The sequence below is a fragment of the Erpetoichthys calabaricus genome, chromosome 8 (genome assembly GCF_900747795.2).
Source record: "Erpetoichthys calabaricus chromosome 8, fErpCal1.3, whole genome shotgun sequence".
NCBI lineage: Eukaryota > Metazoa > Chordata > Cladistia > Polypteriformes > Polypteridae > Erpetoichthys > Erpetoichthys calabaricus.
In genome coordinates this window covers 31,846,211-31,872,402 of record NC_041401.2, presented here as the reverse complement: position 1 = coordinate 31,872,402, position 26,192 = coordinate 31,846,211, and the positions used below count along the sequence as shown (strand labels likewise).

Sequence of the window (26,192 nt, the reverse complement as noted above, 5' to 3'; positions counted from 1 at the left end):
CCAACTTTTTCCCCCCCAGTGGCATAACCCATGTTGCCCATGCCCACAGTACAGCAGCTCTGCCCCACTAGTCAGCTTCAGAACTTTGGGATGTGGGAGTCCACAGAAAACTCAGGATGTTGGAGCTGCTTGCCCTGCCCATTGGGCGGTGCCCGCCGTGACGACTGTTCCTCTGCATGCTTTGTTTACCCGTAATACACATTAACATTATACAATAAGGGGGTGTAAAACTGGTCAGCCAAATCACACACACAATCCATCCATCCATTTTCCAACCCGCTGAATCCGAACACAGGATCACGGGGGTCCGCTGGAGCCAATCCCAGCCAACACAGGGCACAAGGCAGGAACCAATCCCAGGCAGGGTGCCAACCCACCGCAGGACACACACAAACACACACTAGGGCCAATTTAGAATCGCCAATCCACCTAACCAGCATGTCTTTGGACTGTGGGAGGAAACCCACGCACACACGGGGTCACACACACATAATGCATTCTTTAATTTCTCTTAACAGGACAGCTCGCTGGCGCTTATTCATTTGGTTATTGTATAAATGATAAACTTTTCAACAAGATGGTAGATCAATTTTGGCGTAATCGAGAGGAGAAAAGCATTCCATACACTCAGATGTTTTAGGAGAATATTTTAAAAATTTCTGAATTAAAAGCTACCTAATGTTTAACAATATATACTTTTATTCACGGTATTATTCTGTAGACAATTGTTGGTATACCAAAACTGTAACAAGCCAACAGTTCAATAATAAAAATAAATTTTGCATTTATTAATTGAAGTGTTCCAGGCTAGTGTATACAACATTTAAAAAAAAAAAAATTATATTTTGACAAAATAGGCACTTAACTCTTACAGTAAATTAATATAAATGTAATGCTGGAATACACTGGACATTTCATTGAGATTTTGTTTCCTGAAACATTTTTGGCGACTGACCAACGGCTTCCTTCTGTACACCAACACAACTTCAGATTGTCCGTGTCATGTAGGAAGTTGGAGATGTGAGGTCAGATTTTCTTGAATTTAGGGCCCTTAATCTCTCAGTCATGCTGACATGTTGCATTAGTGCAGTTAACTTGTGTAGAGAGTTTGCTGAGTTTTGTTTGTACTCTACGTTTGATATTTCAGTGTCCAACAGTAGTCAGCCAGCATTGTACTTGTGTTAATACAGCTTTTCAATCATGGCAGTGTCGACTGCAGAGATTAGCAGGCAGTGTCCCACGTGTGACTGCAGCACTACGGGACAAGTTACACTTTGTGGTTTTGTATGCTTGAAGTATGTCTGGATGGCGTTTGGTGCTCTGTTGTTAGTCGAGAAAATTCTCAACATCCTTGACTGCCTTCCTATGCACTCAAATTGATGACCTGTCCGATTTGTGGATTAACGCAAATGTCTTCCTTAATCTTGACATCAGTTTTTCATGGAAACCTCGCGTCTCAATTACTGAAATACTTCACCTTCCTTGTTCAGCAAGTGACAGCAAAATGTTTTTGGCAGGTTGGTCTCTTCCCCTGGAACCAAACGTTCATGGACTGGCCAGTTCTCATTACTGTAATGAGACCCTTGAACACGGCTGTCCCATTCATAGCAGTAGCTGCTGTTTGACTAGTTAGTGTACTGTATACATATACTTGGAATATGAGAAGAAATCACAATAAAACCTTATATGGCAAAAAAATGTAAAGGTGATTTTTGTGATCAGCAGGCCAAAATCCTTACGATGCACCCTCAAATGTTCAGGAAGCAAAATCTTAGCTGTCCCGTGTTAAAAGCAAATTGATAACATAACAATATAAATCAACACTTGTTTTAATTCGGAACACTAATTCTCTGTCCATTACCTCCACCCAGTGTCACACTGGCACCTCACACGAAGCACTCTTGTGAATGTCACAGCAACTTGGTGTTACAGTGGGCTACTCGGACCCCGGCCCCCAACAAAGAGCACTTTGTTGAAGAAAAAAAAAAAAGGTCAGACATCCCCATTATGAAAATACACCGAGAGCCACAGAATTGTTAAGCTGTGTATGAACTGTGTGGAAAAATGAGCGAGCCTTTAGTAACATCATGCTGAATACTCCTTTTCCTCTGCATCCACCAGTACAGTTTCATCAGAATATGAAGGCACAAGAGGCGGATGATACTCTATGGCCGTGAAGAGAGTCCCTCCATTGTGTTTTTTCTGATACAGGAACCAAACAACAGTGGAAAGAACTAGAATAGTGACCACACTCAGGATGACCAGAGCCGAAAATAGAACCTTGTTATCTGAAAATGAAAGACGAGCACAATTAGAAATGTGCAGCGACTATTCTGTACTGTTTATTTAACATACTGGATGGGTCAGTTATGAATAAGCCATAAGCCAGCAAACAAAACACAATTCCAGGAAGAACCTGTGAAGTTTCACATTTGGCTGGAATTGAAACAACAGCACTACCGCTAGAGACGGCCATTGTTTGAGAACAACGCTCTCTTGAAAGTATCTTAAAAGATTAAAGGAAAATGCGGCCATTGATGAGGAAACAAAAGGTACTTACTGCTGCCGGGCTTTTCTTGTACGAGTTCTGCAAAAACAAAAATACCACATTTATTGTAAAGTGCCTTTTAAACCACATTTGTGTAGCACAAAAACTTGCATATACTGCTTTATTAAGGTGGATTCTTTGGGGTTTGGCATGGAAGGAGTCCATTTTATTTTTCACATTTGTTCACAGTAGGATGAGTTTCACCTCGGAACACTGAAAGTGGTGACATGAACAGGGTGTGTACTTTAACCACTAAACACATTTAAAATATGGATAAATAATATAAATGACCTCAAGTATTTGGAATGCCTGGCCTGGATAGGGGGCTTAGGAAAAGGTGCAGGTGTAGATGTTGAAATGTTTAAACAATTTTATAGACTGTGCGTCTATACCATACACATTAAATAATTATTTAAAGGAGGCCAAGAAGTACTTGCTGAAAAAAAGTAAACTTCTACAGGTACATTTCGGATTCTGCAATGGGTGTGTTATCAACTCGACTCGAGTGTCACTGTACTTGGAAAGATTTGCATGTTTCATATCTAACAGTCACCTTTTTTTCTGTAATATATTTTTGTTCAAAGCTTACATGATGAACATTAAGAGGACCGAGAGTCCATATTTAGACGACACTGAAATCCCATCTATCCATCATCTTAACCTGCTTATCCAGGACTGGCGTCTACTCCAGCAAGAGCACTGCAGGGTCTCACACACACACACACACACACACGCCAGCAGTTCTCCTAATCTGCATGGCTTTGGACTGAGAGGGGGAAGCGGAGCCCCTCGGTGTAAACCCCCCTGACTCCTTACTGGGACAGCGAAATCAGCTTTGCTGTTTCTACAGCCTTCGTAAGCCAATCTCTCAAATCTTTCCTGGGTTTCGCTACATACAACATGCTTTTGTGTTTTAGTTATTATTATAATTTTTTCTAATTTGGCTACTGGAAAAGTAAGTGGCAGGTATTTTTTTTTTTTTTTTTTTTAAACTTTTCAGTCCGATTTTCCACAGTTACAGCTGATTTACATTCTGTGAAGTCCTAGAATAAGCCTTTACTCTTCAAAATGGTCTCTGCCTTTGGAGTTGATGGGCCAAAACTTCTCATAAACCAAGAGTGAGCTACTTGTGGTTAAAAATAACTAAAATAGATAAATAAATAAAATAAAATAATCATCAGCTGAGGTTCTTACAGCAAACATGGAAAACATCTGCTGATAAAGAGTTTCCCTACCCAATGGCCAGTGCTAAAGGTGTTGCACCACAGCCACGAACTTCATGGGTGAGAGCAACTCGTCCACACAGCAACTGAGAGCAGCGACGAGGCCGAGACGAGGGCAAACCAACAAAGAGGCATCTATGGTATTAAAAAGGGCAGCCAAGTAAACACAAAGCTCTCCTGAAATGGGATGGCGGGCAGATTGAATCCGGTAGGATTTTTTGTGGCAGAATTGCATGCTGGGGGTTCACCACCCACCTTTGATATTTTGGGAGGCCTTTAGATGGTTCACATGGAGACAGACTGTACGACTCTTGTACTCTTCAAGCTATCGAGTTTTTCTCATGGAATGGCTGATATAATAAACGGAGTACGAACAGGAACCTTTACAGAGCAGTGCTGATGATCCAAAGTGACAAACTGACAGCTAATAAAGATCAAGGCGGTGAGACCAAGATGGAGACAGCGCGGACTTCTCAGGGGACACTGGTGATGTAATCAGTTTAATTTATAAAACTCAAAGGACAGCCAAATATCTTGTTACAGACAATAAATTCACATCGTAATGGATGAAGGTAAAAGCAATGCTCTAACTGTCGTACTTTTGAACAATGAGGTATGGTAATTTTTTTTTTTTTAATGTTGAGAACATTACTATAGTAACAAGCAATTTATTGATATAATATTGATTATTCTTCTGCATATATTAACAGTGGATTCAAAAACTATTTAGGCCTCTTCCCTTTATTCATATTTTGGTATATTGCAGCCTTGTGCTAAAATCATTTACATTAATAACAAAAAGAAACTGGATTTTAGAATTTTTTTGCAAATTTATTGAAAATAAAAAACTGAAATATCTATCACCTTGACACAAGTATTCTGCCCCTTCACTCCGTATTTTGTTGTGCCAGTAATTCCAGCCTGGAGTCTTGTTGGGTTTGATGTGATGAGCTTCGCTTGCCTGCTTTTGGGCATTTTCTGCCGTTCTTCTCTGCAGATCTTTTCACGCTCTGTCAGGCTGGATGGAGATCATCAGACGACAGCTACTTTCTGGACTACCCAGAGATGCTCAGGTGGGCTCAAGTCTGGGCTCTTGTTCAGCCCCTCAAGAATGCTGGCAGAGTTGTCTCTACGCCATGCCTGTGTTGCCTCTGCTTTGTGCTTAGTGTCCTTGTCCTGCTGGAAGGTGAACCTTCAGCCCAGTCTGAGGGCCCAGAGTGCTCTGGAGCAGATGTTCATTAAGGACATCTCTGTACTTTGCTATTTTCAGCTTTCCTCACCGCCGGATGCTGCTGCCACCACCACGTTTCCCTGTTAGAATGTGATGAGTGGTGCTTGGTTGCCTGATGCTAATCTTGGTTTCATCAGAACAGAGAATCGTCTCACAGAGAGTTTCCATGTGTCTTTAACCGAGATGCTTCTGTCCAACCAGACCACTCTATCATAAAGCCCTGATCAGTGGACTGTTGTGGTGATAGCTGTCCTTCTGGGAGTTTCTCCCATCTCCAAACCAATTTTCTAGAGCCCTGCCAGAGTGACCATTGGGTTCTTGGCTAGCTTTCTTTCTTGCCAAAGTCCTTCTCCCATAATTGCTCAGTTTGGCTGAATGGCCAGTTCTAGGAAGAGTTGTGGTTGTTCCAAACTTGTTCTAATTAAGAATGATGGAGGGCACTGTGCATCCATCTTTGATGCTGCAGAGATTTTTTTAATGTCCTCCTCAGAACTTTGCCTCAACATAATGAACGTCATGTCGCTAAGCTCTGCAGGCAGTTCCATCAACCTTGTGGCTTGGCTTTTACTTTTAGGTGGAGGACCTTCTACAGACAGGTGTGTTTCTTTCCTAAATGTGTGCTGTCAACTGAATTGACCACAGGTGGACTCCCAACAAGGAACATCTCAGCGATAATCCATAGAATGACACGCACCTGAGCCAGATATCAAGTGTCATGGCAAAGGGTCCGACTGCTTCTGTTATCAATGTGAGATTTTGGTTATTTGTAAATAAATTTGCAAACAATTCTAAATTCCTGTTTATTCCTTGCCATTTTGGAGAATTGAGCATTGAGAATTTCTGAAGGCACTGCATGTTTAAAAAATGAAGTAAATAATGAAGACACAATTTAAAATACCCACTTTAACTCTTTCAGGGTGGACGTCGACATTTGTCAAAATTCAGAGGTAGAAGATGGCAATCAGCCGTAAACCGCGACAAAACTCGCTGATGCGTTTTAGTTTGACTTTCATTGCTAGAAGGTAAGTTCACGTCGTTGATTCGACTTTGACTGCCTTTGCGTGAATGAGTAGCGAAGAGCAGACAACCTCTAAATTGGCATCGACATTTGGCGAGAGGCCAAAGCGAACGTGCAAAGCAAAATGCTCTGTGGTTGACATTTTGTGTGTTACCGTTGAATTGTACTCGGATTTGTTGGACTCGAAAATGAAATTGCAGGTACCAGCATTAGCTGATCGTAGTGCTGAACGTGTTCATGTAGCTTATGTGCCCCTGTTAAGGGCAACATTTGCCTTGGAGGATACTGGCACTTACAATGACAAGAGGTACGAATCAGACTGCATTGCACTGCCACTGCCGACATCACACAAAGATAGCCAGGCAGCTGGCCCGCCGCGGCATTCCTTCTGGCCGTCGAGCAGCTGCCAGAGATGACAAACAGGCGCCAACAGCAGCCACAGCACACAGCAACAGACATTTTATGTTGATTTATGTGTGAAACCATTGCTTTGTTAGCAGTTTTTTTTTTTGGAAAAATATTCAGCCCTCAAAAAGTTAAATTCTTAAGAGGCTACCTTTTACTTGCCAAGTTCAAAAGCATCACCTAGTGGACTTTCATCAGCCATCTCATTGTCCTCTGTTGCAGCTGTAATTCACCGCAGGTCCCTTTGCCTGAATGTAACGGACACGTTTTGTCTTTAAGGTTTTCACTAGGACTTGGCCACGACGAGATGCTAACTACCCAAACCAGGAGGCTGACAGCACAGAGTCCACTTCGACTTCTCATAAAGTGCAGCTCCTGATTTTCAGACTTCCCTTTGTGTATTCAATTATAAAACGGTCCAAACGATATTAGAAATCTGAACACGGCACAGACCAGCCAGTATGTCATCACAGCCACAACGAGCACAAAGGAACAGCAAAGCAACTTACTGAGAGACGTTTCACAGACGACTCCGTTTTCCACAGTTTCTTCACACATCACTTTGCCCCACTTTCCTGTCCCAGTGTGGAGCACAGCACACGTGTTCACGTTATCAGGCTCCATGCTGTACTCGCTGTGTTCCCAGTTGGTATACAGGACATCATTACCATCAAACCATTTCAGAGAATCCGCTGACACAAAAAAGGGAACAGATCATTTACAACTATATAATCACTTACAATCTCAGCTTGACAGTTGTGCGTTAAAAATGACAACCGGCTCCTTGGAATCTTCTCACATATTAGAAAAGAACTTCTTTATATATAAATAAAAAAAAAAGAAAACTTGAAACAGCCAAATGTTCTATAAAAGTAAAGAGTGTCATGTGTGTAAGGCCTGTAAGCGTAGAGCTTTACACAGCTGTACTCTACTGTACATGCACCCACTTTTCAATGTCACCCAAAATCCCCACTAATCTCTCAGTTACTTCATCGTCACAGAGTCGGTTTACTTGCACACACAAAGCGGTCAAGGCAGAAACCCGCTTTCTTAAACCTTTGTGTTCATATGCACAAGTAACCTTCTGGAGTCCTCTTTTGTCAAAACTCTCCAATGTCATTAAACAGCACAACAAAAAATAAATAAGTTAATCGTCATCATTGGACATCATTGATATGACAATAAGCAGGATGCCTGTGATATATTTATAAAACACAAAATTGTTAAGTCAAACTGACGCTCTTTATGGGGTTGTTGCCTGACTGCACACTGTTTGTCGGAGTTGATTGAGCCCTGCAAAGGACCAAACCTTTGACTTGCTCTTCCTGCCAGCACTGCTGAAGAATAACAAACAGCAGCACCACCACCACCACCACCACAGGTCCTGTTACTTCAGTAAGTATTGGGTTGGGTTAGTCGTGTCTCTTACAAGGTAATCAGACTGCGTAACGTGTGTTACTTTTAATGTGTTAACCTGCTCTTGACATTGTGCACTATATGTCCAGCTCATCAACATAAATTTAGCAATTTCTGAAATATTGAGACACATTTTTTCAACCATTTACCACTAGAAATGTATTTACTGGAAGCTTCTCCTTGCACCTGCTACAAAATCCTTCACTGAAACCTGGTTAAGGGTTTACATGGCCTCATAGTCGGGTTATTCGTGGAGAAATCTACCTCTGTTAATCAGGTGTCTTGGAGGCCAATAACCTGATTTTTCTAACCAAAGTAAGGGTTTACATGGCATTTTAGAGATCAAGTTTTAGTGAATAATCGGGTTACTGAAGTGCATGTAAACGTGCCTACGGTCTCGTAAGACCACAAGGTTGATAAAACCAGTGTTTCCCAAACTTGGTCCTGTGGCTGCAGGCTTTTGTTCCAACCAGCTTCTGTTTTTAACAGGACTCCTGGGCTAACTAAGTGATGTCTTATTTCCCAAGTTCTGTGTTTTTGGAACAATATAGAAAAGTAAGTTTGGTAAAAATAAATAAATTTTATAATCTATATATATATATATATATATACATACATACACACACACACACACACACACACACAGGTGGCGCAGTGGTAGTGCTGCTGCTTTGCAGTAAGGAGACTGTGGAAGATTGTGGGTTCGCTTCCCGGTTCCTCCCTGTGTGGATAGCGCTTTGAGTACTGAGAAAAGCGCTATATAAATGTAATGAATTATTATTATTATTATTATTATTATTATTACACACACACAGGCAGCGTGAGAGAGACAGCTGGACGCATAATGTAGGAAGGCAGTTAAAGAATGCACTGGGCTTGTTTTTGTTTCCACTTCTGTTTACAGCGATCGGTTCGTAGCGTGCATTTTTGCAATGTTACTTTTCTTGGTGGTTTATTAAATTACGGATTTTTTTCCCTGTGCTTAAAACTCATTAAAAAAAAAAAAAAAAAAAGAAAAAAAAAAGTGTTTTTAGCCAGCGGTTGGTAGCGCTGTAACACAAACTATTGCAGTGTTAGTTTTCACCGTTGTTCAAGGTTTTCTGAGTGTTATTCAATGTTTTTACATTTAGTTTACTATTACGCTGTGCATTCTATGGTTTAATTACCTATATTTGTGCTGAAAAACTTAAAAAAAAAATATATTTACATACAGTTTGTATGGTCTGGAACAGATTAATTGTATTTACATACAATCCTATGGGGGAAATTGCTTCGGTTCACGACCAAATTGGGTTACGACCAGAGTTTTGGAACGAATTATGGTCGTGAACCGAGGTTCCACTGTAGATATATTAAAATGTACCAAGCAGTTATATGGGAATAATATATTTTTTTTCATTTTAACAATATTTTCATTTTGATTTTCATTCTACTTTTCAAGGTGTTCTAATTGTTTAATTAATCAGTTATTTACTAATTAGAGGGTCCGATGCTAAAGTAGTTGCAGCCTTTGATTATTTAGTGTTATTTCCTGGGTGTCTGCTCTGCTCGTTTTTAATTGTCATTAATGAAGGGAAAAACTGCACAGAGAAAAGGCAAAATATAATGAAATCCACAAAAGAGAGTTAAGCATTTAAATCTATAGCAAAAACAGAAATATTTCTAAATGTCTTATAAATGTAAAAGTCATGTTGCTGTGCTTAACTGAATATAGAATAAAAGAAAAATAATACCAGCTAATTAAATGAGATGAGTGTTATCAGGTGTTGTCACTGATTAGGAATCTGCTTGGAACAAAAACCTGCAGCCACAGGCGGTCCACAGGACCGAGTTTGGGAAACACTGGCTAAAACAACCAAATGAATACTAGAGGAACACACCCATCTCAACAGCATGCAGTGCTATGAAGAAGTATCTGCCCCCTTCCTAATATCCTCAATACATATCTACTATCTAGAATTCTGATACCTGCCTGTCATAGTAGCAAACTGGAAAACTTGACATACAAATGAAAACTAAGCAAAGGGAGTTGTCCCCCAAATTAACCCTAACAGTGGATAACAAGTGAGAGGGGACGCACTACATACATAAAATCACAGTTCGTGTTTAATTTAGAAATGCAGGAACAACAATTGTATCCCAGTCACGTATGCTCTGCTACTTAAGGATGTTACTTACTATCTGTATTCAGAAACAATCCAAGCCACATCTCCACACTGGTTTTCCAAACTCTGTGGCTGTAATCAGTAATAAATTTGTTTTCTTCATCACTAGTTATACTTAACAGGTCACTGCCAAGTCCTACATTACAAAAAAAACAAAAACAAAAAACAACATTGCTGTTAAAAATATAGATTTTCTTACTTCAAAAAAAAAAAAAGTCTTTATTAACTAGTAGTCAAGGGCAAAATGACATGTTTAGTAAATTAAAATGTAAAATTTTTCTCTGTTTTAGTTGAAAAACTAACATTGTAATGTAGCTGAATTAATTAAGGAGGTTTGTACTACTCGGTGTTTCATCTCACCTGAAGAAGGGGCCTGAGTTGCCTCGAAAGCTTGCAATATTATAAGTTTAGTTAGCCAATAAACAGTGTCATTTTGCTTAACTTAAGGAGGTTTGAGAGTGTTAAGTAACAACACAATTTCAGGGTCTCAGAGGTAACAGTCTATCCTGATCAAGAATTCCAAAAAAAAAATTAAATGTCTGTACATTTGTCTCTTTTTTTGAAGTGGGAGCACAAAGGCAAAAACATTATTGGCTGGCTTTCCATGGTTCTGTAAATAATAAAAGGAACAAAAGTATAATCACCTTGGCAGAGATCTTTAGCACTCTCAAATCTGTACTTTTTTGAAAGATCGCCTTCATTGAACAAAAAACAATAGCAGCTGTTCCCATACGTACTCCATACATGCCCATTTGAAGGACATTCTGCAAAACGAGAAGGAAAAAATGTTTAAAATCAGGCTTAAATGGCAGAATGTAACTGCAAATTAGAAACTGGCTACTGTAAAAGCAATTTCCAGTTACCCCTAACACACACACACACACACAAATTAGAAGAACATAAGCCATAGGGTTACAAACCAACAAATCCACAAACCTACTGAAGCCCTTCGTTTGTAATTTAGATGCTCATGATTTATATTCTAAGTATATTATTATAAAAGAAGTGAAATTAAACCAGAGATACAAAATAGGAAAGTTCTGAAGCTTTCAAAAGTTTCTATTTAAAGCAACATTGCATACAATGAAATTTCATTTTCACACCAGCGTATTTTAAAAGTTTGATGCACAAAGTTTTATTATAACACTGTGCAAGATATTTCTGAAGTTGCATTTGGTATTTCGTTCACAGGCAGGTGCGATGCATTCATATTTTCACATTCCAATGTGTTTTCAGACTGTTTGTCGCTCTCTTTGTTTGACTGCCCTCTTGTTATTCTTCTTTCCACTTGGTCCCAAACTTCATCTCTAACCGCACACTGCTCTGTTGGACGTTACAGCACGTTTAAGCCAGTGGTTCTTTTGATTGAGGTACGTGAACTGCACAGAATAATCTTTAAGTTAAAAAACCCTACACTTGTGTCCTTGGACCAGTACCAATAGGCTTATATAAACATTGCAAGATGCTGCAAAATTAATTCATGCTTCTGTTTTCACTCCTAATTACGACAGACAGAAATGGTTGCAATTAGTGCAGAATGCAGCAGGAAGAATCCTAACTAGAAAAAGAAATCTGAGCACATCTCTCCAATTTTACTGTGTTTACATGGATAACCCACGTCCTTTAGAATTGACTCTAAAATATTACTAACGGTATATAAAGCCTTAAATAATTCAGCTCATTCCGTTGTCTTATGAAAGGTGCTATATAAATAAAATGTATTATTATTATTATTAATAGAATGCCCCCCTCTAAGGCATAGCCTTAGATCTTCTAATGGTGGTCTGCTTATTATCCCAAAGGCTAAGTATAAAAGAAGTTGTGAGGTGGCATTTTGCTGTTATGCACTAAAAATCTGAAGTAACTTACCAATAGAGATATGCCAGGCTAATGCTGTGGGTCATTTGGAAGAAAGCAAAACTAACTGCTAAAAATCCACTGTTTTAATTTGTCTTTTTCTTAGCTACACTTCAGTGTTGCTCTTAATACACTATATAAGCATAACATGACCACATTCTTCAGGGATTTGTACTCTTTGCTAATCTCTACTTTTCTCTGCTTTCTTTTCTGGTTCTTCCGTGGTGGCGTTTTGCTCCACCGCCACCTGATTGAAGTCCTGTGCAGCCACCTGTGATCCTTAAATGAAGGCAAAGTGGCCCAGCTGTCCCCGAGATTGACTGCACTGAATTCTCTGGGACCAAGCCTGGAAACAATGAGGAATGGTTTAAGCACAGTGTGGGCCAGGAGGGAGGTCTTTTGGTCTGTGGTTTTCCCAGTTGATTCTGTGGTTCGTCAGGGGTGTGTTCTGCTCCTACTCTGTTCAATGCTTGCATGGACTGGGTGTTGGGCAGGGTCATGGGGTCAAGTGGCTGTGGGGCATCTGTTGGTGAAGAAAAATTCATTGATCTTGACTTTGCTGATGATGCTGTGATCTTCACGGAGTCAATGGAGGCTCTGATCGGGGCGCTCGAGAGACTGAGCGAGGAGTCGGAGTGTCTGGGCTTGCAAATGTCCTGATAAAAACCAAGATCCAGGCCTTTAATGACCTCTTGGGCACAGCCATCAGCAGTGTGCCTTTCTGCAGAGACAGTGTCGACCTTGTCGAGAGGTTTACTTACCTCCGCAGTGACATTCATGTCTCTGGTGACTCTTCCTATGAAGTCAGTAGATGGATTGAGAGAGCATGGGGGGTCATGAGGTCGCTGGAAAGGGGTGGTGGTGCTACCGATATCTATGCAAAAGGATGAAGGTCCAAGTCTTTATAGAGTCCTGGTGCTTCCTGTTTTGCTATATGGCTGTGAGACATGGACGCTATCCAGTGATTTGAGGCAAAGACTGGACTCCTTTGGTACTGTGTCTCTTTGGAGAATCCTTGGGTACCTCTGGTTTGACTTTGTGTCGAATGAGCGGTTGATTACGGGGTCCTGAATGAGGCACATTACCTGCATTGTGAAGGAGCGTCAGTTATGGCACTATGGCCATGTGGTGTGACTCTCTGAGGGTGATCCGGCTCACATGATCCTCATTGTTGAGGACCGAAATGGCTGGACCAGGCCAAGGAGACATCTACGTAACAACTGGCTGCGGCAGACAGATGGTCATTTCCAGAGGGTGGGACTGGACCACTTACCTGCCTGGGGGTTGGCAACTAGGATCCTGATGTGTTTTGTTTGTGGGGTGGGTGCAGCAACAGTGCATGCTCTTCAATCTGAACCTGACCTTACACTTGCTTGGTCTACCATCAATTTAGAAGAGTTTCAGAAACTGGTAGACCAAATGTAGACGAATGTGCAATGAGTAATGACCAAGAATGTTAACAGTTATGAAAAATAAGCACATCTATGATCAGAGAGCGATTGTTTTGGACAGACTAGAATACTGGAATAATTCAAAAAGACCCTCGATACCACGAAACAGGCATAGCCTTAATACTGACCTGTAAGCATCTGCAAATTATTTTGCTGTTTTTATGAACTGAAAGCTTAAGTAATTTGTGAGTTATTTTTCTCCTTGTTTTGATCTGAATTCATATATAACTATACAATTTCATGCTTTCTAATTTTTATTCCATATTAAACTAGATAGATAGATAGATACCCAAAGGGAATTTGTCAACACTAATTTAATTACATTGCATTAAAATTTTCAATTAAAAAAAAAAACACATTTCATATACAGTAATCCCTCCTCCATCGCGGGGGTTGCGTTCCAGAGCCACCTGCGAAATAAGAAAATCTGCGAAGTAGAAACCATATGTTTATATAGTTATTTTTATATTGTCATGCTTGGGTCACAGATTTGCGCAGAAACACAGGAGGTTGTAGAGAGACAGGAACGTTATTCAAACACTGCAAACAAACATTTGTCTCTTTTTCAAAAGTTTAAACTGTGCTCCATGACAAGACAGAGATGACAGTTCTGTCTCACAATTAAAAGAATGCAAACATATCTTCCTCTTCAAAGGAAGCAGAGAGTAAAGCAAACAAATCAATAGGGCTGTTTGGCTCTTAAGTATGCGAAGCACCGTGACACAAAGCTGTTGAAGGCGGCAGCCCACACCCCCTCCGTCAGGAGCAGGGAGAGAGAGAGAGAAACAAAGTCAAAAATCAATACGTGCCCTTTGAGCTTTTAAGTATGCGAAGCACCGTGCAGCATGTCCTTCAGGAAGCAGCTGCACACAGAAGGTAGCAACGTCCCTATCGTCTAGGTGTGCGAACAGCCCCCTACGTCAGCGCAAGAGAGAGAGAGAGAGAGAAAGAAAAGTAAGTTGGGTAGCTTCTCAGCCATCTGCCAATAGCGTCCTTTGTATGAAATCAACTGGGCAAACCAACTGAGGAAGCATGTACCAGAAATTAAAAGACCCATTGTCCGCAGAAATCCGTAAACCAGCAAAAAATCCGCGATATATATTTAAATATGCTTACATATAAAATCCGCGATAGAGTGAAGCCGCGAAAGGCGAAGCGCAATATAGCGAGGGATCACTGTACATAAGAAAAATTATGACAAACTCCCACACAAAAAACTATAAACCCTTGCCAAAATTTACAACAGTATTTGGGGGTAGAGTGCAAAGACATATTACTTTTAGTTATACCTAGTCAGAGATTCGTATTTAAAAATTTAAGACTAAAAAGAGGGAGCACTTCAAATCATTTCAATTCTAAAACGTTGAGAACCCCTGTCCAATGCAACTGAAATTCTGCCCACTTTTGGAAACAAAATGTATGTAGTTTACTGAAATTTGGGATTCATGTTGAGACTCATACAGCAGAGGGTGCAATTTTTCCAAATATGAAAGACTGGCTTTAAGTAACATTTAATTGTTGCTTGGATCCATTAGCAAACGGGGGCAAAGAACACTGAATTGTGATGAGACCCTGGATAGCCTCTCACGTTTTTGGTAACCAAAAAAAACAAAAAAACTCCTCCTCTTCTTCTAAATATGTTTTGATCCTAAACAAACATGAATTTGCTCCCACATAGTTCAGGAAGATCGCAGGCATAGCAGCCAATATCATCAGACCTGAAGAAAAAAAAAATGCTTCACAAGTTACATATACAATTATAAAAATCCTGTGTCAGATGCAGTTTATTACTAAGCCTTGGTGTACTTTGTAATTTAGGATGTGTCTCCTGTAAAAGAGTGTTGTCCGTATTCAGTTAGAGAATCAAGGCAGCACATGCAGATATAAAGTATGCATATTCCAAAAGACAACAGCGCAGATTAGTCAATAAAACAAGACACAGTATGAGGGATAACATATTGAGGAGGTTTAATAACAGCAGCAGACTTGGAAACTAATAATTGGAAATAGTGATAGCAACCAACACCCAGTTCTCATGCCTAAAATATGAAGTGAAAATATCTGAACCTTTCTTTTCTGCATGTTTTAGTTCTGCATTGCTAATACTTAGACTGCTGCCTCTCTAGGGTTGGCTTCTGTCATGCACTTGATATTGCAAAGATATATTCCAGCCTCCCAGGAGCCTTAACACTGAATTAAGCAGGTACAGTATTTGGTTGGACAGATGCATGCTTTTCATTTCCATGTTGACCCTTTCCTTACTGCACCAATATTGAAAGAACCTCGTAACCTTAAGCTGTTCAAATTGACATGAAGAAGTCATAACTTCAACTTATTTAAGTCCCTTAGCATAATAAATGTATAGGGTGTACACAAAGTCTGTATAGACCTATCTTTGGGAGGATTTTGAAAGCTAAAGGTTACCTCTCAGGAATCCAAAACATCTGTATGGGTCCCTCCATGATCTCTGCATAGCCGAATGCGCCACCAGGTTCTCCTGCTCATGTTCTACAACATTTGCGGGGTGACTTTCTGGAACGCTGCGCGAACCGCATGTTTCAGTTCATCGTTCAATGAATAATGGCGCTTCCGCACATCTTCTTTGATAAACCCCCAGAGTGCATTATCTGGAGTTGTGAGATCAGGGCTTCTCGGAGGCCACGGAAGAGGAGCGGGATTGTTGTTTGATCCTCGTCCGATCCAACGATTCCCAAAAACATTGTTGAGGCGATCACGCACGGTGATTGTGAAATGGGCATGTGCCCTGTCTTGTTGAAACCAAACACTGTCAAGGACGCCCTGGTTTCTCAGTTGCGGGATGAGCCAGCCATTCAGCATTTCCAGATAACTGATTTGGTTAACAGAACCATCAAAAAAATAAGGGCCAAACAAATGCTGTGCTGTCATTCCGACCCAGATCATCACGTGTGATGGGCTATGCTCAATTTCTTCAAAGAAATGTGCATTTTCTTTTCCCCAGAAAAACACGTTTCGATTGTGGGAGCTGCGATAAATCGCGCACTCGTCAGAGAACATAACCTTTTCCTTCTCAGCATTTCTTGGAAATTGCTGCAGCATCAGATCACAAGCTTCCTGACTTGTGTCACCCATCGCTTCGTCTTGGAACAACCGCCACTTTTTTTGCGATTTCTTGAGCGGCAGCACCAGGCGGGATGTCGGAAACACACCTCAAAATACCAGGAAGACTTGGGCTGTTGTCCACAGGAACCAAATTGTCATGGTTATTCCTGTAAATGCTCCTAAAGATAGGGGGATACGGACTTTGTGCGCACCCTGTACTTGAAATTTATAAGGTAATTAGTCAGCTCAAACCAATCCAGGTACTATAGGCTTTTATAACTGTATTAAACATTGTTAATATCTCAATATGGTAACTTTTTTCAGCTTTTTAAAAAGTGCAACAGACAAACCTCTAAACAACAATAACCATGAGCAATTTTAGACCCCTCTCTAAAGTACCCTTTTAGGATAAATTCTAGGAATAACAGGTCTTTCAAAAGCACAATGAACCCAGAAATAAAACTGTATTTAATGAAAGTACCACATTTAAGATCTAATCATAGCACAAAAGCTGCTGCGGCCAAAGTAATTAATGACTTATACATTCTGTAGCAAATAACATACCAGAACTTGTTCCCTTAGATAAGAGCATTGCTCTTTACAAAATAGATCACATAAGTGTCTTTAATCCCCTGAGACACTGGGCTGACCTTTTTAGATAAGTGCTTTAAACTAGCTTCAATCATACACGAAAGGGAAAAAAATCCTTGCAAAATGTTCCGACTTCATATCAAAAATTCACAGAATTACAAATGGTGTGGCCCTTTATTACATTCACAGCACATTAGGCCACAAGATCATTTCTAAATGTAAGAAACACTCCCAGAGGTCTGTACGGCAGATGACATACAGTTTCACATATCTAGAACAGCAGATAATTCTGAGGTGTTTCACTAACATAAGCAGCAATTTCCTTAAACTAAGCAATGAGAAAACAGTTATAAGTTAAGGGCTACAACAAAAAACTGAAGATTTTTGAGAAAAATAAAATCATGCGGCTTTTAATAGTTAATAATTGCAGATAGATATTACTAATATTATTAATCTGGCCCCACAGTAAGTGGGCTTTATATTTTATCGCAGCATCTTCTCTCAGATAGGAAGCATGTGCCGTCACTAGTGGTCACTAAATGTCACATTAGAAGAATGAACCAATCAAACACCTCCCACCTAAATATAACCTCTGAATGAGGCCAGGATGCACCCAGGCCATGGGCAATTTGCCAAGGTCACCAAAGCCATGGGCCAGCTACGACTGCCACCCTCTGGAGTGCCTGCCTGAAGAGTCGTCGCTTCATCCAAGTGCACTCTGACAGTCTTCTCGTTCTTCTTCCCCAGAGTAGCCATTGAAGGGTAAGAAGGCCTATTCTTCCCACGGCCCCAGACACGGTACACTCTGTTCCTAATCTAATCATGCTGTTTGAGGTGCGGAAATAAATTGGGATGTGCTGCCACTTTTAACTGCTATCTTTTTGTAAACTTTGCAAACCAAATCTAGACGATGGACTTTGGAACAAATTAATTCATAAGTGTGGCTCATCACATTTTTTTACATTAATGTTTTGACTGTACACATGTGACCAGTTGATCAAACTTAAGTATTTGCTTGACTGCATAACTGTAATATTTGGTTAAAAAAAAAAAAGTTTTTCATGTTTGAACATTGTTTTAAAGGATTAATTTGAATTAAACTAATTCAAATTAATTCAAATCAGGCCCTTTTCAAAACTTGAAATGGTTTAATTCACAGCAAATGGCTTTTTGTGGAATTGTTAAAGATAATAGCAGCTATGGCAGTACCACAAGCCTATACTGTAGTAGACTGACAACAAAAAAGTCTGCAATTCGTCAGCAGTTCACTTTTTCACTCTACAGAAGACTTGCACCACAGGAGGATATGAGCAAGTTTGAAATGAGACGTGAGCAAACCACAGATTATAAACTGCCAAGCTCGTAAGTGGATAAGAACTTTGCATAATTGTAAAATGCATTCATAAAAAAAAAAAAAAAAAAATTAAATACTAAAATGAAAATACAATCAATCTTAAATTATAAAATTGTTAGTTCACTCGTGTTAACCATTGTTAACTTACATTTCTCTATTATATACAAAAATCTTGGGACGAGATGTGATCTTTTGAAGACAGACAATCTATCACATCCCGTGAGGCAGGCACGTCACGTCATACAACCTTTGCAAGCAAGTCCCGAGATTTCACATGCAGAGCAGGTTAGAGATAATTCAAAAGTCTCAAAAAAAATAAGAGTAAAGATTGCTTTAGCACAAACGGAAAATATTACTCGGTGAAATAACTGAAAAGTGAAAAGAGATCGCATAGTGTTTGAGGACAAAAGGACAGGTGCTGGACAGGCTTTTAAAAGTTTGAAACGCCGCCTGAAATGCCGATAATGCAGAACGAAAGCAGCAGCAAGCCAGTAGCTGACTGAGCAAAGAGGAGGAAAAAATAACAACTGTTACTTGTTTCCCAATGTATCACCGTTTAAGCGAGGTTTCAGAGGAGCAACCACGTCACCTTGGCCACACTCTTCACAATGGCGCGTGGGGATTGGAGGGGGGGTATTGGTATGCAAGTGAAGTTCAGATCACACGGCATGACAGCGTGTAGCACTGGTGGGGGGGGGAGTGAAGGGGTAGGCGTGCAAAATGCACATCACATGGCAAAACAGAAGCAGCAAACCAACAGCTGATTAAGCAAAGAGGAGTTAAAAAAAATGTATTTGTATCCCATTGTATCACCATTTTAAGCGTGGTTTCGGAGGAGTGGCATTCAGCCCCCCTCTTCCCAACGGCGCGAAGCACGAGGTTCAAAACCCTCTAGTACATTCTAAACATAATTATAACATTGATGGAATAATAATTCTACCTTTCACACCCGAGTGCACATTCTCTCATTTTAAACACTCCCAGAATAAAGCACTGCTGTGATAATTGTGAAGACGTCAAATACAAGGCGTAGAAGTCTGGATTATAGGAAACAGGTTCAATTTTTGGTCTAGTCTTTGGTTCAAAGACTACATCATAATTGAGATCAAAGAGTTGGTGCTACTAAAGAGAGAAAAGTTGACTTTTAAGTTTTTTTTAATCAGTTTGTCATGTGAATATGTCAAGAATATTCTTGACAAAATTTAATGCAATCCAATGTGTTAACTACATTGCAACAGAATGCAAATGCACGTGGCACCTTTAATTTTAGCATGGTTTTACTATGTTGTACTTAAAAACAGCCAAATGATTGATTGCTTATCTCCAAGGCACGCAATTTTTGACAGTTTAAAATGCAACACAAACGTGCGCTGCATTTTATCTTATGTTCATGGACTGTCAAAACTAAAAGGAAAGCAGAGGTATTGCATATTGCCTAGCGGCTACTCCAACTCCAATGCATGTTGATTCAAGGCCACACATTAATAATGCCAAAGGTGAATGCAATCAAATGACCAATTAGTGTCAAAACATTGGGCAAGGGGCATGAGTTGGGGTAGGAGGCGCTCCAATAACAAATATGTTCAACCAGCATTAAAGATGGAGAACAGGTATTTGATAAGGCAAAGGATCTGCCGTCTCATTGAGCAGGTGGAAGTTGGCAATGTAAACGACAATGTCATTCTCTTCTGTGTTGAAAGGTTTCTGGAAAGGACTGGTGGAACAGAAGCAGCAAAACAAGAAGAATTCAAAACTGCTACAGTAACATCCTTAGAATGCATTTAAGGACTAATGTCTCAAAGAATAGAAGCACATGATTATGTAGCTCACCCATGGCGTTTATACAACAATATTGCCCTAAATATGGATTGTATAAACCTGCAGATGGGGATGACAAAACCTAACTGTACTAAATGTGGCATTGTAATAATCTGTACATGGTCACTTCTCATTAGGGCTGCAACTAATGATTATTTTGGTAGTCGACTAATCATTCAATTTTTTTTCGATTAGTCACGATTATTTCATGCCTGACTATTTTGATGCCTGCGACCTGTGGTTGCACATCTTGTTCTGGACACCAGTGTATGTCTTACCTCATCTGCTCACGTCTGTCCACCTGTGAATGTCACCCTGATGTCTCTGCATGAACACGATTAAAGTTAATAATAATCAAATTAAAACAACCACCAGTGGAACATATGAATTTGAAAATAATCAGATGTTTTATATTAGTGTGACCATCACAATAAAAAAGAAATACATTAAACAATACAAACTAAAGTGCACATGGTCTTTAAACAAAAAAAAAGTGCATTTAACTTAACCAAAAACGGCCACTGGTGTGTCTTAAAGTTCAAAAGTTTAAATAAAGCTTCAATTCAAATAAAATAAAACAATAATGTACAGTTTGTAAAAGATTCATTACAACACTCTAGACGAGAACAGGCCATTCAGCCCAACAAAGCTCGCCAGTCCTATCCACTTATTTCTTCCAAAAAAACATCAAGTCGAGTTTTGAAAGTCCCCAACATCTTATTGTCTACCACACTACTTGGTAGTTTATTCCAAGTGTCTATCGTTCTTTGTGTAAAGAAAAACTTCCTAATGTTTGTGGGAAATTTACCCTTAACAAGTTTCCAACTGTGTCCCTGTGTTCTTGATGAACTAATTTTAAAGTCACAGTCTCGATCCACTGGACTAACTCCCTTCATAATTTTAAACACTTCAATCATGTCAGCTCTTAATCTTCTTTTGCTTAAACTATAAAGGCTCAGCTCTTTTAATCTTTCCTCATAATTCAAAACCTGTAGCCCTAAATCAGCCCAGTCGCTCTTCTCTGGACCTTTTCTAGTGCTGCTATGTCCTTTATGTTTCAGTTCATATGTTCCTGATTGGGTGGCGCAGTGGTAGCGCTGCTGCCTCACAGTTAGGAGACCTGGGTTCACTTCCCGGGTCCTCCCTGCGTGGAGTTTGCATGTTCTCCCCGTGTCTGCGTGGGTTTCCTCCGGGCGCTCTGGTTTCCTCCCACAGTTAGGTGGATTGGCGATTCTAAATTGGCCCTAGTGTGTGCTTGGTGTGTGGGTGTGTATGTGTGTGTCCTGCGGTGGGTTGGCACCCTGCCCAGGATTGGTTCCTGCCTTGTGCCCTGTGTTGGCTGGGATTGGCTCCAGCAGACCCCAGTGACCCTGTGTTTGGATTCAGCGGGTTGGAAAATGGATGGATGGATATTCCTGATTGCAGTGCAGGAATGTGAGCATTTCGACATGCTCTGGTGTGAGGCTGGCTCTCTTCTTTCAGACAATGTTCCCAGCAGCTGAGAAGAGACGCTCAGAAGGAGTAGAGGTAGCAGGAATACAACAAGAATGATTTTGCAGACAGAGAAAGATATTTTAATCATCACACTCTGAAGGAAAAAAGTGTTGTAGTTTATCACATCATGTACTATATTATGCCAAAATAAAAAAAATAAATGGAGTAAAATATGTAACAAGCCAATTACTGATATACTCCAAAACACAAGAGACTCAAAAGTGCTGGAGAGAAAAAAAAGAATAATCGAGGTGCAAATTCAGAAAATAAGGAAAGTCATTTTCAGTGGAATTGCAAGTGGAATTGAAAAAAAAGCAGGTCCAATCAGGCTCAGAATTAAAAGACAAAGTAGAACTTCATAAAGACGTTCAAAAACGTTGGCACTATACACACGCAGAGAAGGTTAGAGATTATGGAAGCAGTGGAATTTGAAAGGCTCAAAAAAAACGGCGCGATACACATGTAGAGAAAGTTATAGGATATGAAAGCAGGAAAATTAGAAAGTGTCAAAAAAAAGAAAGTAAAGATCGCAGTAGCGCAAACAAGCGGAAATTACTTGAAAAAAGGGAAAATGATCACCACAGACCAGGTGTCATTGAAAAAAAAGCAGGACAAAGTGAGGCCAGAAATAAAAGACAAAGAGTAGGAAACAAAGCAAAACGTCATAAACAAGGGGGCCAAACACATGCAGAGCAGGTTAGAGATAATGAAAACAGTAAAAGACTAAAAAAAATGTAGACGCGAAACACATGCAGAGCGAGATACAGAATATGAAAGCAGAAAAAAAAAAACGAAAGTGTCAAAACAAAGAAAGTAAACATCGCATCGGCGCAAACAAAGAGAAATTATTACTCTGAGAAATAACAAAAAGGCGAATAGAGATCGAATATATGGACATAGGTGATATGTCAGATGTATGAAAATATAGTAAGGCTTTGAAATTTAAGTCAGAGAATTTCACCAACGTGTTTTACCTCACATGCGTTTATTGGTTACTTTGCAAAAAAAATTATTAACTGCTGATGATGTCAATCGCTTTGTCTGTGCTGAAATTCCAAACAGAGAGAGCTATCCTGAATTGTGGTACAAAGTCATTAAACATGTCTCACTGACCTCATTTAAAAGATTCAGCACATTGGGACTCGAAGGATTCCAAATATTGCTTTTACCGAAGATCTGAAATAAAAGTGAAACTAATGAAATAGCACCAATTCAAAGAAAAAAAAATCTTAAAAGTGTGTATCCGGAAAAACAAACACGGGGGTTGGCGAGTGAAATGAGCAGGGGGCAAAGCCCCCTAGTCGTTACAAATTGTTTACTTGTTGCTTCAAAGCAATACATTTATTTTGTGTGTGTACATATATATAGATTTTTGTCTCTCTATTATAAAAGAAAATCTTGAGACAAGATGAGACTTTTGCTAAGAGATTTTTTTCCAAGTCCTGCCCTCCTCTCAACCATTTCTGGTTAGCGGCCCACACCACAGTCCTCTCGCCTCTCATTCGTATCAATGCTTTTGTCAGACACAGCTCTTATAATTTTTTAGGTTTTCCTCACTTTAAGTTCCCAATTAGAAGACTTATTATGTCCAAATCTTATTGAAGAATTTCATCGTGAAGGGTTATCAACAGAAGAAAGGAGTACACAGGCAATCCTAGCACTGAGAAACGATGAAGTCAAACAAATTAACGCAAAAATTGTCCATTGGTTACATGGCAAAATGGGTAAATGAGTACCAATAGACTAAGCTACTATGCTGAAACAGTTGGTGGTGATGTTGCAGAAGATGAAAACATCAACTTACAATATCCTGTAGAATATCCATAACTGTTAAAACTGTATGGTCTTCCACCAGCCAAATTACTGTTGAAAGAAGGATGTATCGTAATGTTATTGTGTAATTTATGCCTGAGTGATGGGCTACGCAACAGGACAAGATTAGTTGTATTCAAAATTGGTCAAACAATTCTGACAAGTAAAATTTTAACAGGCAACAAGAACATTAGACACCAAAGGAGATCTTGATATGCCATTCATATTAAAACATTAACAGTTTCCTGTTTGAATAGCTTTTGCTATGACATTTAACAAATCACAGGGACAAACATTCGAAAAGTCAGTTTATTTATTACAGAGAAAGAAACGATATTCACTCACGGGCAGTTATACGTTGCATTGTCACGATGTAACTCCAAACACAGAATCAAAATTCAATGTGATATTGATGAAAAATTAATTAAAAAATTTTTTTCCTGAAGCTTTACAGTACAAGTTTAAGTTTAAAAAGTATTGGCATGTTAATTTCAATGCCAAACAGAATGGAAACGTGTAACTCAACGAATACCTCTAACGCAACATGAAACAATTTTCTTTCAATTTATCTATTTATTGTTTTACTATTTTATTTTTAAACTATGGTTAATTACTTGCTGTAATATAAAATAGTTCTATTATGTATATATAACAATTCCCATGAAAATAATCTGTTTAAATTGTACATCCGCTCCCCCATACACAAGTGGCAGAGCCGTGATGTGGCCAGCGTGTAGCGCCTGCCCGGGGGTCGGCGAACGAAGCGGGCAGGGGGCAGAGCTCCCTAGTTTTCTAAAAGCATACAACTGCACTACTTTGAGAGATAGTTTTGGTGCAAGGGACTAAATGTTTCCAAAAAGAGCCACTATGGTTCCTAACCGGGGGTCACCGTGTACCAAATATTCTAACTTTGCAATGCTATGGGATATGACATCTAAACTTGGTACAATGATAGCTGACAGACACACAAGGGTTGTGCAACATAAAATGTCTTGGTTATGTACTGTAAAATCCAGTTTTTGGAGAGAATTGTGTTTTATTTAGTTACTGGTGTAAACAAAGATTTTTAATTGTATAAATACTTTCTTTTAAATATCTGAAGTGTCGTACTTGCTACTCTTTGGCCCTTTGAAGCTCCTTCCTTACACAAGCAGAGTATTGCGCTGATGTTTGGGTATGGGATTTAGGTGCAGTAATGCCATTTAAACCCATCAGTGCAGTTACAAAATCAGCTGACAAAACACTCCTTACTTCCTTAACTGTTTTCTTTTTGAAGATGTAATGCTTGCAATAAAAACACAGATGGTACAAGGTCATGATCCAGTAACATTTGAATTTTTTAAAGGGTTTTAACACTTTTGCAAGTCAGTGCGTTTGTATGAGCGGAGGGTGGCTGATTAATCTTTTTTTGTATGCGCTTACTGTTTAAACAAACTGCTAACCTTGTACTCTGTCAGCTACACAAATGGCGTAATGCCACATTACTGTAAAACGCGGTGTGTTGTGGCTACATGGAAGTTAACTTAAAGTCTGCTTCCAGGTTTTACCGTCCTTGTGAAATGCCAGAATGTATTTACTTGGTTGCTAATGTCTGACAGGCTATCTCGTGCTTTTATTTCCCCGCACTCATCGATGAGTAAAATAATTGACGGCATATCGTTTTAAAATTCCCAGAGTATACAACCTAGAAATATGAAAAAAAGTTTAGCCCTGAAATGAACTGCACGTTGTACTGAAATGTGGAACTAAAGCGCTCAAAATCACGAAAGCAGCCGCAAGGAACAACAACAACAACTGGGACGTTTCGAAGAGCGCACAGCATTATCAGCTGAACGTATCGGAGAACTGCGTAAGCACAGCCGACGAGGCCGGGCTCGGGGTGAAGGAGTACGCAGTGGAACGGAACACAAAGCTGGCGTGGGTACGTTAGGATTACAACATGGACGGATAACTGGGGGGAGATGGGTGTAATAATAAGAACAATAACAAGAATTGGACAAGGTCGGCGGGGGAGAGCCAATAGATAGATATACTTTATTAATTCACATTATAATAACAATACTGCAAGTGACGCGAGGGGTGTCCTGCGTGGTGATAAAAGTAAATTACACATTTATCTCAATTATACGTAAAAGCGGCTGCGCAATTCTAGGTCGACTGTAACACTATAATATATCTATGTAAACTCTAACGTCTCAAACAAAATCGCAGAAAGACTTCCCTCTGTTGTCACCAATAAGTAGCCCAGGGCCACGTCAAAGTTAAAGTGCGCTACAGCGTCTTTTTCTTTTTTTTACGTAAGGGCAATAACAACAGTCGTCCAAACAAAACTGCCAAAAGGAGCCAACCAACCACATGCAACACGAAAAGGGCCAATGTACCCACCGTACGTGACAGCAAACCCAGTGAGAAAGAAGCAGGAGAAGCCGAAGCAGAGAAGGCAGAAATGCTTGCTCGTCGTTGTGATGGCCCTCATAGCGTCGTCTTCTCTCGGCGCGTCTCAGAAAGTGGATGCACGCGTGACCGCGTCTTCAGCGGGACGTCCAGACGAGACGAGTGGAGCGGAGGCCACGAACTCCCGCCTCAAGTAACTGCGCTGAAGTGGAGAGAAAAACAAAAACAAAACTGTGTTTGGAAAGAACTTTTGTACAGAAATGTAGCGCCTCTGCTGCCCTCTAACTTTTAAAATCGCAACTACACTTTGGACGAGCAGCAGGAAAATGTCAAG

The 26,192-nt window shown here is 39.9% G+C and overlaps 1 protein-coding gene across 1 annotated transcript; it reads right to left on the bottom strand.

Annotated features, from left to right (window-relative positions):
• Positions 1-482: 482 nt before the first annotated feature.
• Positions 483-26,117, bottom strand: cd302 (CD302 molecule). The gene is made up of 6 exons (XM_028806416.2): positions 25,850-26,117; positions 10,651-10,770; positions 10,020-10,142; positions 6,935-7,117; positions 2,561-2,587; positions 483-2,288 (listed from the first exon to the last, which is right to left on the bottom strand). Exons 1-6 carry the CDS (start codon positions 25,938-25,940, stop codon positions 2,086-2,088), a joined length of 747 nt encoding a protein of 248 aa, XP_028662249.1. The 5' UTR covers positions 25,941-26,117; the 3' UTR covers positions 483-2,085.
• Between the last annotated feature and the right edge of the window lie 75 nt (positions 26,118-26,192).

What these genes read in the sequence shown, in the direction of transcription:
- cd302 (XM_028806416.2), bottom strand. Translation starts at nt 25,940, where the DNA reads ATGAGGGCCATCACAACGACGAGCAAGCATTTCTGCCTTCTCTGCTTC. An exon ending in TGGGTTTGCTGTCACGTACG is followed by an intron (nt 10,771 to 25,849) that starts GTGGGTACATTG and finishes CTCGTTTTGCAG; the next exon opens with AATGTCCTTCAAATGGGCAT. An exon ending in ATTGTTTCTGAATACAGATA is followed by an intron (nt 7,118 to 10,019) that starts GTAAGTAACATC and finishes TTTTTGTGTCAG; the next exon opens with CGGATTCTCTGAAATGGTTT.